Source organism: Cetorhinus maximus, chromosome 17 (genome assembly GCF_964194155.1).
Source record: "Cetorhinus maximus chromosome 17, sCetMax3.hap1.1, whole genome shotgun sequence".
Taxonomy (NCBI): Eukaryota; Metazoa; Chordata; class Chondrichthyes; order Lamniformes; family Cetorhinidae; genus Cetorhinus; species Cetorhinus maximus.
This window is the reverse complement of record NC_135895.1, coordinates 84,574,807-84,587,479: the sequence shown is the minus strand read 5'-3', so window position 1 is coordinate 84,587,479 and position 12,673 is coordinate 84,574,807. Positions and strand designations below refer to the sequence as shown.

At 41.4% G+C, this 12,673-nt stretch overlaps 1 protein-coding gene across 1 annotated transcript in view; it reads right to left on the bottom strand.

Annotated features, from left to right (window-relative positions):
* Positions 1-12,673, bottom strand: part of pappa2 (pappalysin 2) — a 477,685-nt gene that overhangs the window by 196,607 nt on the left and 268,405 nt on the right. Inside the window, exons 13-15 of the mRNA XM_078561789.1 lie at positions 10,244-10,457; positions 9,244-9,409; positions 778-955 (exon numbers count right to left, since the gene is read on the bottom strand). Of these exons, the coding sequence (XP_078417915.1) occupies positions 778-955; positions 9,244-9,409; positions 10,244-10,457 (558 nt within the window). The remainder of the gene's footprint in view (positions 1-777; positions 956-9,243; positions 9,410-10,243; positions 10,458-12,673) is intronic.

Sequence of the window (12,673 nt, the reverse complement as noted above, 5' to 3'; positions counted from 1 at the left end):
GCACTAAGGGAATGCAGAAGAGTGATTTATTGAGTGTTGTATGGAATAATGGAAGTGTTGCTGGATGGCGTCAGTGTGGAATGGCTGTTCTGTGGTGTATTTTATTTCAAAAGGACACTGCGATGGTTAATAACAGAGGGATGGTAAGGTGGGAAGTATTGAGCAATTTGGATCTGGGAATTCATTCGGGGGATCAGAGTCATCTACATGCTGCCCCTTGGCGACATCATCCAAAAACTCAGTGTTATTTTTCATTCGCTCCAGCATTGGTAGCTGGGCTTTCAATTGCCTAGGTCACCAAGCTCTGGAATTCCTTCCCTACACCTTTCCTCCTCTCTCGCTTTCCTCCTTTAAGGCACTTCTTAAAACCTACCTCTCTGACCAAGCTTTCGGTCATCGGGCCCAATTCCCTTTATGTGGCTTGGTGTCATACTTAGTTTTATAATGCGCCTGTGAGGCATCTTGGAGCATTTATTAAAGGCTCTATAAGTATAAGTTGTTGATGATCTTGAGTCACCAGAGTACACTGAGAGCATGTTTTGTCCACTCTGCAGCCTGAGAGTAGGTAGCTTGATACAGACCAGGGATCAAACCTGGACACTTCTGTTTGGTTCAGTTGGGCAGCAGCTTTTCGAACTATTTTTTGGGGCAGGGAGAGGTTGACTGTTTTTTTTCTAACATACTTACGCATGGGCAAGTCACACTGAGATTTCAATGCTCCCATTTCAAAAGCTTTCGCTATTTGAAGCAAAACTCTGAATGATTGTATTCTTGTACCTTGCAGTTTAGCTGGTGGGTTGCAGGAGAAGATGCATTGCTTTCCATAGGTGGTACCCTCTGGGCAGAAAAAGCTGGCATGGTAAACATGTGACTGGTCAGGAAATCCACAGTTGACGAGGTCACAGGTCACAGTTCGGTCCCATTTTCCATACTTGCAAGTAAGGGAAACATCTCTCTGAAAGACCGAAGTCAAAACAAATTTTAATTGTCATGATCAGTCACACTTGTTCAAAGCATCAGTATGGAATATTCTGGAATTTTTAAAATCCCATAATCCAAAGTTACATTTTCAAAAGAGCCTGAAGGGATACAGTACAATATTAGTAATTCTCAAGCAAGATACATGCCTGGGAATAACCTCCCAAAGTAATTATTGCTTTCTTAACTCCTTTCGAATGAGCTGAACTAATAATTGGTTACTCTACTGATTAAAAATACAGCTCATCAATAGTCAATGGAACATTGCAGGTTCAATTGTGTTGGAAAAATAACAGGGCAATGCAACCAGTCATCACTGGAGAATATAGATTGGACATCTTATCTTGGGCATTTGCTCAAGTGCATTTAATGGCTTAGGATGGATTCAAGCCCAGGAACCCAGTGATCTATTTAATTCTGCTCATCTCTAGTTTTCTAACCCTACCAATCTACTGCTCTGCAATACAATTTCTCTACTCTTTCTATGTCAAGAGAGATTTTGGAAGTGCAGCTTGGGTGGGTTAATTGCAGAGTCTCTGGGTTGTGATATTGGTCTATTCTCATTGCAAGGGATCACCATGTCCCACTGGTAGCATCCTCACATTCCCCTCTCACTTGTTGTGAAGCAAACAATGATGCTTCTGAAGTTTGAATCAACATATCACAGGAGGAGAACAGAGTAAAAAAACTACATAGAAATATGAGTAGGCCATTTGGTCCTTGATTCTATTCCACTGTCATTGTTGATCTGTAACTTAAGTCTATTTAGTCTCAGTGATTCCAATACCCTTACTGAACAAAAACATATCAATCCCCATTTTGAATTCTTCCACAGACCTAGGTTCAGCAGCTTTTTGGGATGAGATTTCCAGATAACCAGTATCCTTCCTGGCATCAACCCTGAATGCCCAAGCGCTAGTTTTAAAGTTGTTCCGAACTCCCCTATCAATCACTTTAATCACCTTAAAGAACTCAATGACATCACACTTTTGTCTTCTATACTCAAGAAGTGCAGGTTGAGTCTATGCAAATTATGCTTGTAATTTAACCCTATTAGCCTTGGTCTTGTTCTGGTGAATTTGCCAATATATCAGTTGATACTGAGAAGTGTATTGGAATAGAGGTAGCTTATAGTGCATGTCCACAGATCCCTAAATGTAGCAAGGCAGGTAGATAAGGTGGCTAAGAAAATATAAAAAATACTTTCCTTCATTAACTTCATATACCTGCCATAGAAGGAGTGAAGTGGAGGTTCATCAGACTAATTCCTGGGAGGGTGGCACTCTCCTATGAGAAGAGATTGAGGATACTGGGCCTGTATTCTCTAGAATTTAGAAGAATGAGAGGTGATCTCATTGAGACTTACTAATTCCTTAAGGGGCTAGTCAGGATAGATGCAGAAAGGATGTTTCCTCTGGCCGGTGGAGGGGTGGGGCGGGGGGGGGGGGGGGGGGGGGGGGGGATAGGCCTCTAGAACCAGGGAACAGTCTCAGAATAAGAGGCAAGCCATTTAGGCCTGAGATGAGGAGGCATTTCTTCACTCAGAGCGTGGTGAATCTTTGGAATTCAATACCCCAGCTGCCTATGGAAGCTCAGTCAAGACAGAGACCGATAGATTTCTATACACTAATGACAAGGGATATGGGGGTAGCATTGAGGTAGATGATCAGCCATGATCTTGTTGAATGGGAGAGCAGGCTTGAGGGGCTGAATGGCCTACTCCTGCTCCTATGTTCCTCTGTCACAGAATCGAAGAGCAGAACGGTTATGCTAGAACTACGAAGACCATTTGTTTCCAAGACAATGCATTAACAATCTTTCTTCCCAAGGACAATCCCACAATGGAACAAGCTGCCAAAGGAAATGGTCACAGCCCCAACACTAGAAACCTTCAAGACCCATTTTTAGGTTATTTCCATTTAAAGGCTTTCATTATCAAGATTACCATCTCAGTAGGTCATGCTAGCGCTACCCATATAAATCTTGGTGGAATGCCGATATTAGCCTGTGATGCCAACACAACTAAAGCAGAAGAACAAAAACTGTACAAAACCATTAGGTCACAGCTGGCGTACGGTGTATGATATTATAGGAAAGAATGTGATCTCATCAGGTTGGGTACAGAGCAGATTTACAAGAATATTGCCAGAACTGGAGAATTTTAGCTATGTGGCAAGATTGGATGGTCGGAGTTAGGGAAGATTAAGTTGAGGTGCATAAAATTCTGAGGGCCTACATAGAGTGGATAGTAAGGACCTAGTTCCCTTAGTAGTGAGGTCAATAACCAGGCAGCTTGGATTTGAAGTAGTTGGCAGAAGAACTGGAGGGGGAGAGGGTTGAGGAGAAATACTTCTACCCAGAAAGTGGTGGAAGTCTGGAACCCACTCCCTGAAAGAGTGGTCGAGGCAGAAACCTTCATCGCATTTTAAAAAGTACTAGGATATGCACTTGAAATGCGTCAACCTGCAGGGCTATGGGCCAAGAGTTGGAAAGCAGGGTTAGACTGGATAGCTCTCTTTCAGTCGGCACAGACATGATGGGCTGAATGGGCTCCCGCTAGGTCATAAATTCTTATGATTCTATTCTTCCTGAGATGCAGTGCCCAGACCTGTCACAGTATTCTAAATGGGCTCTAACCAGAGGTTTGTAGAACTGGAACATAACTCCCACACCTTTGTATCCAGCCTCCTTGAGATGAAGGCTATCAGTATTTTAATTTATTTTTGCATGTTCCCTAGCTTTTTGTGATTTCTGTACTTCTGTAGAATTCCAATGGGCTACAGCCCTTCCTATCCTTTCTAAAATCCCAGTGGGTTACAGCCCTTCCTATCCTCTCTAAAATCCCAATGGGCTACAGCCCTTCCTATCCTCTCTAAAATCCCAGTGGGTTACAGCCCTTCCTATCCTCTCTAAAATCCCAATGGGCTACAGCCCTTCCTATCCTCTCTAAAATCCCAATGGGCTACAGCCCTTCCTATCCCCTCTAAAATCCCAGTGGGTTACAGCCCTTCCTATCCTCTGTAAAAACCCAATGGGCTACAGCCCTTCCTATCCCCTCTAAAATCCCAATGGGCTACAGCCTTTCCTATCCTCTGTAAAATCCCAATGGGCTACAGCCCTTCCTATCCCCTCTAAAATCCCAATGGGCTACAGCCCTTCCTATCCTCTGTAAAATCTCAATGGGCTACAGCCCTTCCTATCCCCTCTAAAATCCCAGTGGGTTACAGCCCTTCCTATCCTCTCTAAAATCCCAGTGGGTTACAGCCCTTCCTATCCTCTCTAAAATCCCAGTGGGTTACAGCCCTTCCTATCCTCTCTAAAATCCCAGTGGGTTACAGCCCTTCCTATCCTCTCTAAAGTTCCAATGGGTTACAGTTCTTCCTATCCTCTCTAAAGTTCCAATGGGTTTCAGCTCTTCCTATCTAATCTAATTTTGTAGGATTGCAATGAACCAAACTTTCACTTTCATTGTATAGAATTCCAATGGACCACATAATTCTTCCTATTGAATCCTATTCTTTAAAATTAACAGAACAACATTAAATATTCCACCATGGCGGTATTCAACCTTTCACTTAGTAAGGATAATGTATTGTCAAATTCTAAACACTTTTGAGAAAAATATGTTTTTGTTTTGTTTTTTTGCTTGTCCTTTTCTTTTGATGAATCTTTGAACCCTTTATTCAACCTAAAGCTCCGAGAAAGACTGATCCAAACTACATTTCTTGGCAAACTACATGTGCATTTATCAAGGTTCAGCAACTTCATTTCAAAACTATTCAGTGCCATTTCTGGCATTTCTGCCCTTTATCAGATTGATAACTTAAAACACACAAAGGAATTGTTTTCCCATTGTGGATCCCAGATGCAGAGCCAATACCTGTAATGAAAAGAGGAATGAAAACCAGATAAAGAGTTTTCCCAAGAGCTTGTAGACCATATCAGGGCAAGAGCCTTAAATAAAATAGAGACTGTCATTGTTCTGAGGTCCCAGGAATGAGTGAGTCATGGGAGAAGATTACACAATGTTCTTCATCTTACCGTGACCAGCCCAAAGTGAGGATAACTGTATTCATTTTTTTACATGACTTGCCTTTACCACACACTATAGAGGTCCACTTGCCATCTGCCATCACATGTATTAGTTCCATCTTTATATCAGTGTTTTTTCCAAAGCTGATTGAGGAATAATCCCTGAACACTGCCCTTTGGACATGAACTAACAATGCTTTGGATAGCAACTCTATTTTGTGTTTAAAAACAATTGGGAAATTATCAATTATATGCCAAAGGCTGGATATATACGGTTTGCATTTTGCAAGAGCTTTTCTATAGCTATCCAAAGATAGCTGCCAATGCGAAAGATTCCAGGCTAGCCAGAGCAGAAATATCCTACATTGCCAGGGACATAATGAACTTGAAGTAATCTCATTCATTTTTGTATTTTTACTGATCCCAGTCAAGCTGATCAGTGTTGGACTCATCAGACATCAAAGTCTCCACCAAGTTCGAAGACCGCATCATCCAAGCACAACAGTCTTGCCACTGGCTTTGTATGTCAGTTATTAAGCAGCGATAGGAGATGTTCAAAACAACTTTAATGTTGGTCCAGCAGGGGCTAGCTGCCTATACATTGCATCACTGAGCATCAGGTCTGACAATTCATAAGTGGACAAAGGACAAGAACGATAGAGATTGTTTACTAGTCCATCAACAAAATTGAAGGATCTTCACATTAGATCAAGAGCTCATTAGACAGGAGTAGTTCAAGAAATAGCAGCATTAGTTTTAAGCAGTGGATTCTGAAGCTCAACTGCAGTACAATAATTTTAGGTCCTTAAGACTACAAGAAGCAGACATGCTACCAGTAATAAGATATTCCATTTCATGATGATTTTAGCATAATTATTAGGCGTTTATCTGTGAAATTTACATAGCAAGATCTCAGAGCTTCACTTGCAAGCACTGTCTCAGGGGTAAATTAGGAAATCAGTCTAGTCCTCCCATTTAAGGAGGCTAAAACAGCGTTCAGTACTTAAACCCAGCAACATGTAATTGCAGCACCCAGCAAAATTGGAGACTTCCCAGATGGAACTTTCCCAAGATAAGATTATAGGAGCCAGGTGCCAGATTGTCCAGGGGTTAGTATCCCCTGCCAGCATATTCCTCCCCAAATGCAAACCCAGCTGGCATTTTCCAGTGTTTGAAGAAAGATCAAAGAAAAAGTTTATTTCAGTACATTTGAGCTTTGTAAACCAGCATGCCAGACTATTCATGAGCTCTGTTCAATAGGCCTGCTAGTTGATAATCTTCCCAAGACAATGGGAGTACGGGTAAGTGGATCTACAGAAATCACACCTGCTCCATTACTGAAACAGATGATTTTCTGTCTCAACGAGGACTTTAATTAATTAAGAATTAAGCCCCAAGCATCTGGTCTCCTCAGAAAATCCAGTGGCACATCAGAGGCTAATAATGGTTAGTTGGTCATCATAAGCTGTGATATTGCTATGCACAGTAATGAAGCTCGTCAGTGTATAGATCACATCCATTGGCTTTTGCAAAGCCTACTGTAGGAACTCACTGTATTGAAAATGCCAATAACGATAATTCTGACCATCAAGAGTGAGATGGAGCCCTAAGTCAGAACAAACTTTTCTACAGAGGGAAGGAGAAGAGCCCACTTTCTGCTCCATATAACATCAATGGGCTCCAACTCTATTAGAACAGTACTGCACTTCCAAATGTACTTCATTAGCTGTAAAGCAATTTTATGACATCGTGAGCAGGATTTAAAGGAAGCAGGGATTGCTACTGCAGATGTCCTCTTCCTGCTTGGTATTTTGGACAAAAGAGAGCTAGTGCAATACATATGAGAGCCAAGATTGTTATGATAACTCCTCACTGGATGTAGAAATCTTAGTTTTCCGATCTGAACTCCTGGCTAGACAGCTAAGCCATTGTCCCTCAGGAAAAGACGACCTGACTGATTCAGACCAATGGAAAATTCAGTCACCTAGACTATCCAATCCATGACTGTTCATTGAAAAAGTTGAATGTCAAGATTTACAGCAAGAATTAACTGAGACTATTGTGGCACCCAGAAAACTTAGGGCATGCACTATGTAAGTAGCTAATAAAATATTGTTCTACTTCACATAAAAACTAAAACTTGCCAGTTGGAAATTAGTCCATATGGGAGACCATTGGATTAAGCAAGTGTCAATGTGATTATTCACCAAGAGGACAGTCTTCCAATACATTATTTGAAGACCAGGAGAGCTCTCCCTATTGTCCTGGCCAATATTTATGCCTCAACCAACATCACTAATAACATGATTATCTGATTATTATCTCATTGCTGCATGTAAGATGCTGCTATGTGCAAATTGGCCACTAGGCTTCCCAACATGGCAATGATGACTATACTTTAAAAGTGCTCGGTTAGTTGTAAAGTGCTTTGGGATATCCCAAGGTTGAGGAAGACACTGGATAAATACAAGTTCCTTTGTTTGATAAGCTTAATCAGAATTATTTCAAAATCGAAAGCAGAATGGGAAACTTTACATTCACAATATATTATACAATAGTTCCATCTCCTATTACAAATACTTTCCACATTAAATTGATTACTTTGATAGACACTATAGAGCACTAACATTCTATAACATAAGCTGGATGTATTAGACAGAATGCAATAAATGTTGAAAAATCTATGGTTTTGACAAATGTGTATGTAATTTTGAATTGCTGCTATCCAAACCACATGCTACATTAGTTGGGGCCCTCAGTATAAAAATGAACCAAAAACAGACATTTCATTCCAGACATTTGTTAGAAGCTATAATCAAATTGCACGGTTGCATTAGGACATAACTGCAAATTTTACTTGAAATAGGAAGGATAAAGCAATTACAGTCAAGAAAAGGAGACAAAGGACATCGTTGTGATTTATTTATTTGTTAATTTCGGCAAGGGAGATGAATTTTCACCTGGAAATATATAGTCGAGTCTATTCGCCATTTAACCAGAGGGCTTACGAGAGATGTGGCAGTGGGTGCTCCCATGTATTAAAGCCTTACACGGATCAACTGGGATCTTCAAGGTAATGTATAGAGAATACAGTGAGCACCTGATGGACATGAGCCCCAAGGTGCAGTGCTTGAAGATCAAACTGGGAAGAGGAGAAGACCTTTCAGAACAACTGAAAACTCTAATGTGGGTAAAGCTTGTGGTGTGGAAGACACATGACTCACAGCTCAGAATTCCTAGGCATGTAAATAAAAGGTTTTTTTCCAGTCTGTGTTCAAAATCCCAGGTTGAAAAGAGTCATAAAGCCATTACAGCACAAAAGAAGGTCATTCGGCCCATCTAGTCCATGCTATCCCTCTAGAGCAATCTAGTCAGTCTCATTCATCCACTCTATCCCCATCCATCCAATTTCCTTTTCAAATCATACATCATCACTACTTCCACATAGGCAGTGCATTCCAGGTCATTAACACTCCGCGTAAAAACAGTAAGAAAATTCTTTCACACACCACCCTGCCACCTCGCTACCACCCTCCCCCCTCCCAACCACGCATCTCTGTGCCCCCTAGTCCTTGTACCAGCTAATGGGAACACCTCTTCTTTATCTACCTGATCTAAACTGATCACACCTGTATCAAATCTCCCTTCAATCTCCTTTGCACGAAAGAGAACAACTCCAGCTCCTCCAACTAAAATCTCTAGCTAAAATCCCTCATCCTTGGAACAAAACCTCCCCTACACCCTATTTGAGGCTACAAGATCAAGGACAAAGCATCTGTGGACAGGGGCAGCTCTAGTGTCCAGTGAACTGTCAGTGACTTGGATGGCAAGCCAGGCTAATGGGTGGCATGTCTCTTTGCTAAAACCTGGACTATGCAGTTGGTGATGAATAAGTTGCATTGGACTTGGCAGCTTAGACCATTAAGATGGCCGCATAACACAAGCTGCCCTACATACCTCCTTTTATAGCATTGTAAAACCTTAAGACTTGGGAAAACAGATGCTGAAAGGCATTAGGGGAGGTGTTCTAGAGTGTGTATACTTATTTAGCCAAGTGATCATTGCCTACCATGATTCGGCTAGATTTAAACAGCTGGGCCCTCTTATTTGGTATTGCTTCGGGTTCTAACCCTCAGGATGGCATCTTACCCCAAATTTAAGGTCACGCTGTCTTCCTCCATCCCTTAACAACCAAATCATGATTCCTTTTGACAGAGCTTATATAATACATACCTGAAGAGGAACAAGGTGTTTGCCACATACGGTTTTCAAAGACAATCCTTTTGCGCAGGTGACATGGCAGTCCACTTGCACGCTATTGCCCACAGTGCAGTTTACGGTCGCATGAATCACCGACAATGTTTCACACTGGTTTTGACCATAGGAACATTGCACACAGCTGTAACAGAAATGATGTGTAAGGGTTAATTGGGTTAAAGGGTTAAAGCTGAGAGTATACAAGGTAGATTGTTGCTACCTGGTTCATTCAATGAATGGTGAAACTTGATTATCAAACACAACTAGAGGTAAAGGAAATAAGTTTGGTTTACTGCTTTGGAGGGCTAGTGAATGCAAAGTACTCAACACTTTGCTGGTGTTGGCCTCAAATTTGTTATCCAAAGATTAAATGGAAAGATTGCGTTAAGCTGCATCCTGATTCTGATGATAAAATGGGGTCTCCACTAATTGATTTGGATCAGATAGGAAGCCACTCACTTCTGGCAGATTACACTTATTTAAGCTGCTAGCTAAAGAAAAGGACAGATTAAATGAACTCTGTGTCAGTTTGTATTTTAACAATTGAGTCTGTGGTGAGGTCTTAGATACTGGGCTTTAATTTTTGGATCTAGGTTTAAATCCAGCCCAGGATGAGGGGATGACAGTCTTCTCTATCTGATGGCTGTAAGGGTCTATATAGTTTGGGCTTGGGTAGTTTCCATCCAGTTTCTTAGAAGGAGCAGAGGCCACAGAAAAATGCTTTTAATGCAGAACTATTTTTGGCTGATTTGAGAAATGAGGAAACATGACATTTCTTGGGACTTCTTTAGATACTTATTGCAGCAGGGTAGTGGAGTATTATTTTGCATCCAACCCTTGCTATGCCTAACTTGAAAAGACTTGATGCTGTCACAAGGTGCCCAAAGTGCTCCATTAGCTAACAAGTCTTCATCTTGTAGATTATTAAAAATGGATCAACCATAAAGAATTGTGGCTAGGAGTATAGAAGTAGTACCTGTGCTTGTGTTTCTTGTATCTCTCTTGCTCTACACAGTTGGACATGGCGAGAGGATTGAAAAGACTGTATGTGCGCAGAGCTACCCCAGAGATAGCTATTAATGGCGAAGACAAGTTCAGCAGCATTGATGCCGTCTTAAAGAAGGGGATGCTGTGGTTGTAAGTGACATTTATGATCAGTGGGTTCCTCTGGCAGTTCAGCTGATGAGCACCTGGAATGCGATAAGACAAGCACATGAAAGAGGAAGGACAACCTGAGTGAAAAACATGCAGTGTTCATTATATCCCCTTCACCTTTGATGAAAGAAAGACTTCCAGTAAATAGCAAGTTTGACTCAACCTTGATTAACATCAAACTCAAGTGTACAGATCCAATTAGTCCTAATGAACTGGTTGATGACTGAGGGCTTCTAACTGCAACATCTGTTATATTAAGTATTGTCTTATTATACTATAATTTGTCTATTTTCTCCTCACCAGATTTATCCTCTCCATTCTCAGGGTGTTGACTTCCAGAAAAACAGAACCTACAATCTTTACACAAACTTCTACTTCCTACGGCCACACAGACCATAAATTATCCGCTCCCTTCCTACGGATGTTTTATCTAGATGTTAGCTTCCAGGTGAGCTTTGATTGTTGTGCTAGTCAGCTCTTGTGGGAAAGTGGCATTCTCCAGTGAGCAGACTCTTCAGGCATGAGTCTGAGCCTATGGATACCTTTAGAAGACCATTAAAGCCTCTCTGATGCAAAACTGGTTTCCTTCACAATGATAAAGAGGCTTAACACAGATTCTAGATTGTCTCCTCTTCATTCTTTGAAAGAACTAATTTCTCCCTGGGTCACAGCTTTAACTTGATCAAGAGGACATGAGTAATCTGGTCCTAGGCTTCTATTTTCATGCAATAAACTCAATAGATTGTCTAATACAATCCTGGAAGGCAGCAATACTCTACACTGTAACTTATGTGGTCAAAATAGCAAATGGAAAGAGAATAGCAAAATAGTAAACTGGAATGGATGACATACATCTCTGCCTGGAGCTGGGACCTAAATAACTACAGAAGAAGAGGAAGCTGTGGATAGAACTGCACATCCTCCATATGATGATACGACACATGGGAGCACCAACATGTGCCCAACATATTTAAAGGGAATGCGTACCCCACAAATTCATCCCTTACATTCTAAACATCTTTAATAGTGACACCAGTACAATTGCTGGCATTTCTGATTTACTCTTTTTGCTCTTTGGAATTGCTATATGGAAACAAATAACTTACACAAAATACAACTGACCCTGTCCATGCCCAATGTCCATGCATGCAAACACTCCAGCAAGAATGACAAAGAGAAGAAATCCTAGTTGTTTTTATCCCCTTTCATAGTCCGGGATGCAAAAGCCAGTTGTAGTTTGTATCAGCCATGGCTCAGTGTTAGTATTCTTACTTCTTAGTCAGAAGGCCGTGGGTTCAAGTCCCACTTCAGAGACTTGTGCACAAAATCTAGGCTAATAATTCACTACAATACTCAGAGAGTGCCTTACTGAGGTGTTAAACTAAGGTCCCATTTTCTCACTTTCATGAATGTAAAAGAAGCCAGAGCACCATACAGTGAGCAGGAGCTTTCTCTCAATGGCCCATTCAACTCTTAGCCCTCAACCTGGTCACTTATCGCTGTCTATGGAAACTTGCTGTGTGCAGACTTGATGCCATGTTTCTCTAAATGCAACAGAGGCAACACTTCAAAAGCACTTCATTGCACATCCCCAGATGCTTCACAGCCAAAGTGCCATATAAATGCAAGTTATTTCTTTCCCACTAACACCACCACCCAAGCCAAGAACTGTCAGGTGTTGAAGTTAGGCCTCTCCTAGTCTGTAGGACACAGTTGCACACCAGCCAATGCATCTGCCAAGTGAGCCTTCAGGGAGCTGGAACTTATTTTTAAACTTGTACTATTGCAGCTCTTTTATTGCCAGTTATGTGACTGAATGAATTTAGCAATGGATTTCTAAGTGCTGCATGAATGTTCTAAAGTAGCTCCAGCAACAGATCATTGACAGCATAAATCATTGCTCCTCCATGTGCTGCTGCAATGAGCCACACGTGTTGCATAAATTGCCTTCATGCCTGAAGGTGGATGAACATTCTACCATTCCACTTCTAACAGCTCATTTCCTTGCGGCTTGACAAATTGAATCAGAGGAGGTTAAGCCTCATTAATTGACAGACTGCACTGAGCTACTCAGAAAAGTTTCACTGTCTAAACGATGAGTAAGCAGCCCACATTGCACTCCATTCTGGAAATGATAGTTTAGTTATCTGACTCTTGAGAAGCTAGGACAGTACTGTATTTGCAGTAGGCCCCAAGTATTATATTCCAGAAAGCTACTTGGTGAAGGATGATACTGGAGCCAATCTTTTCT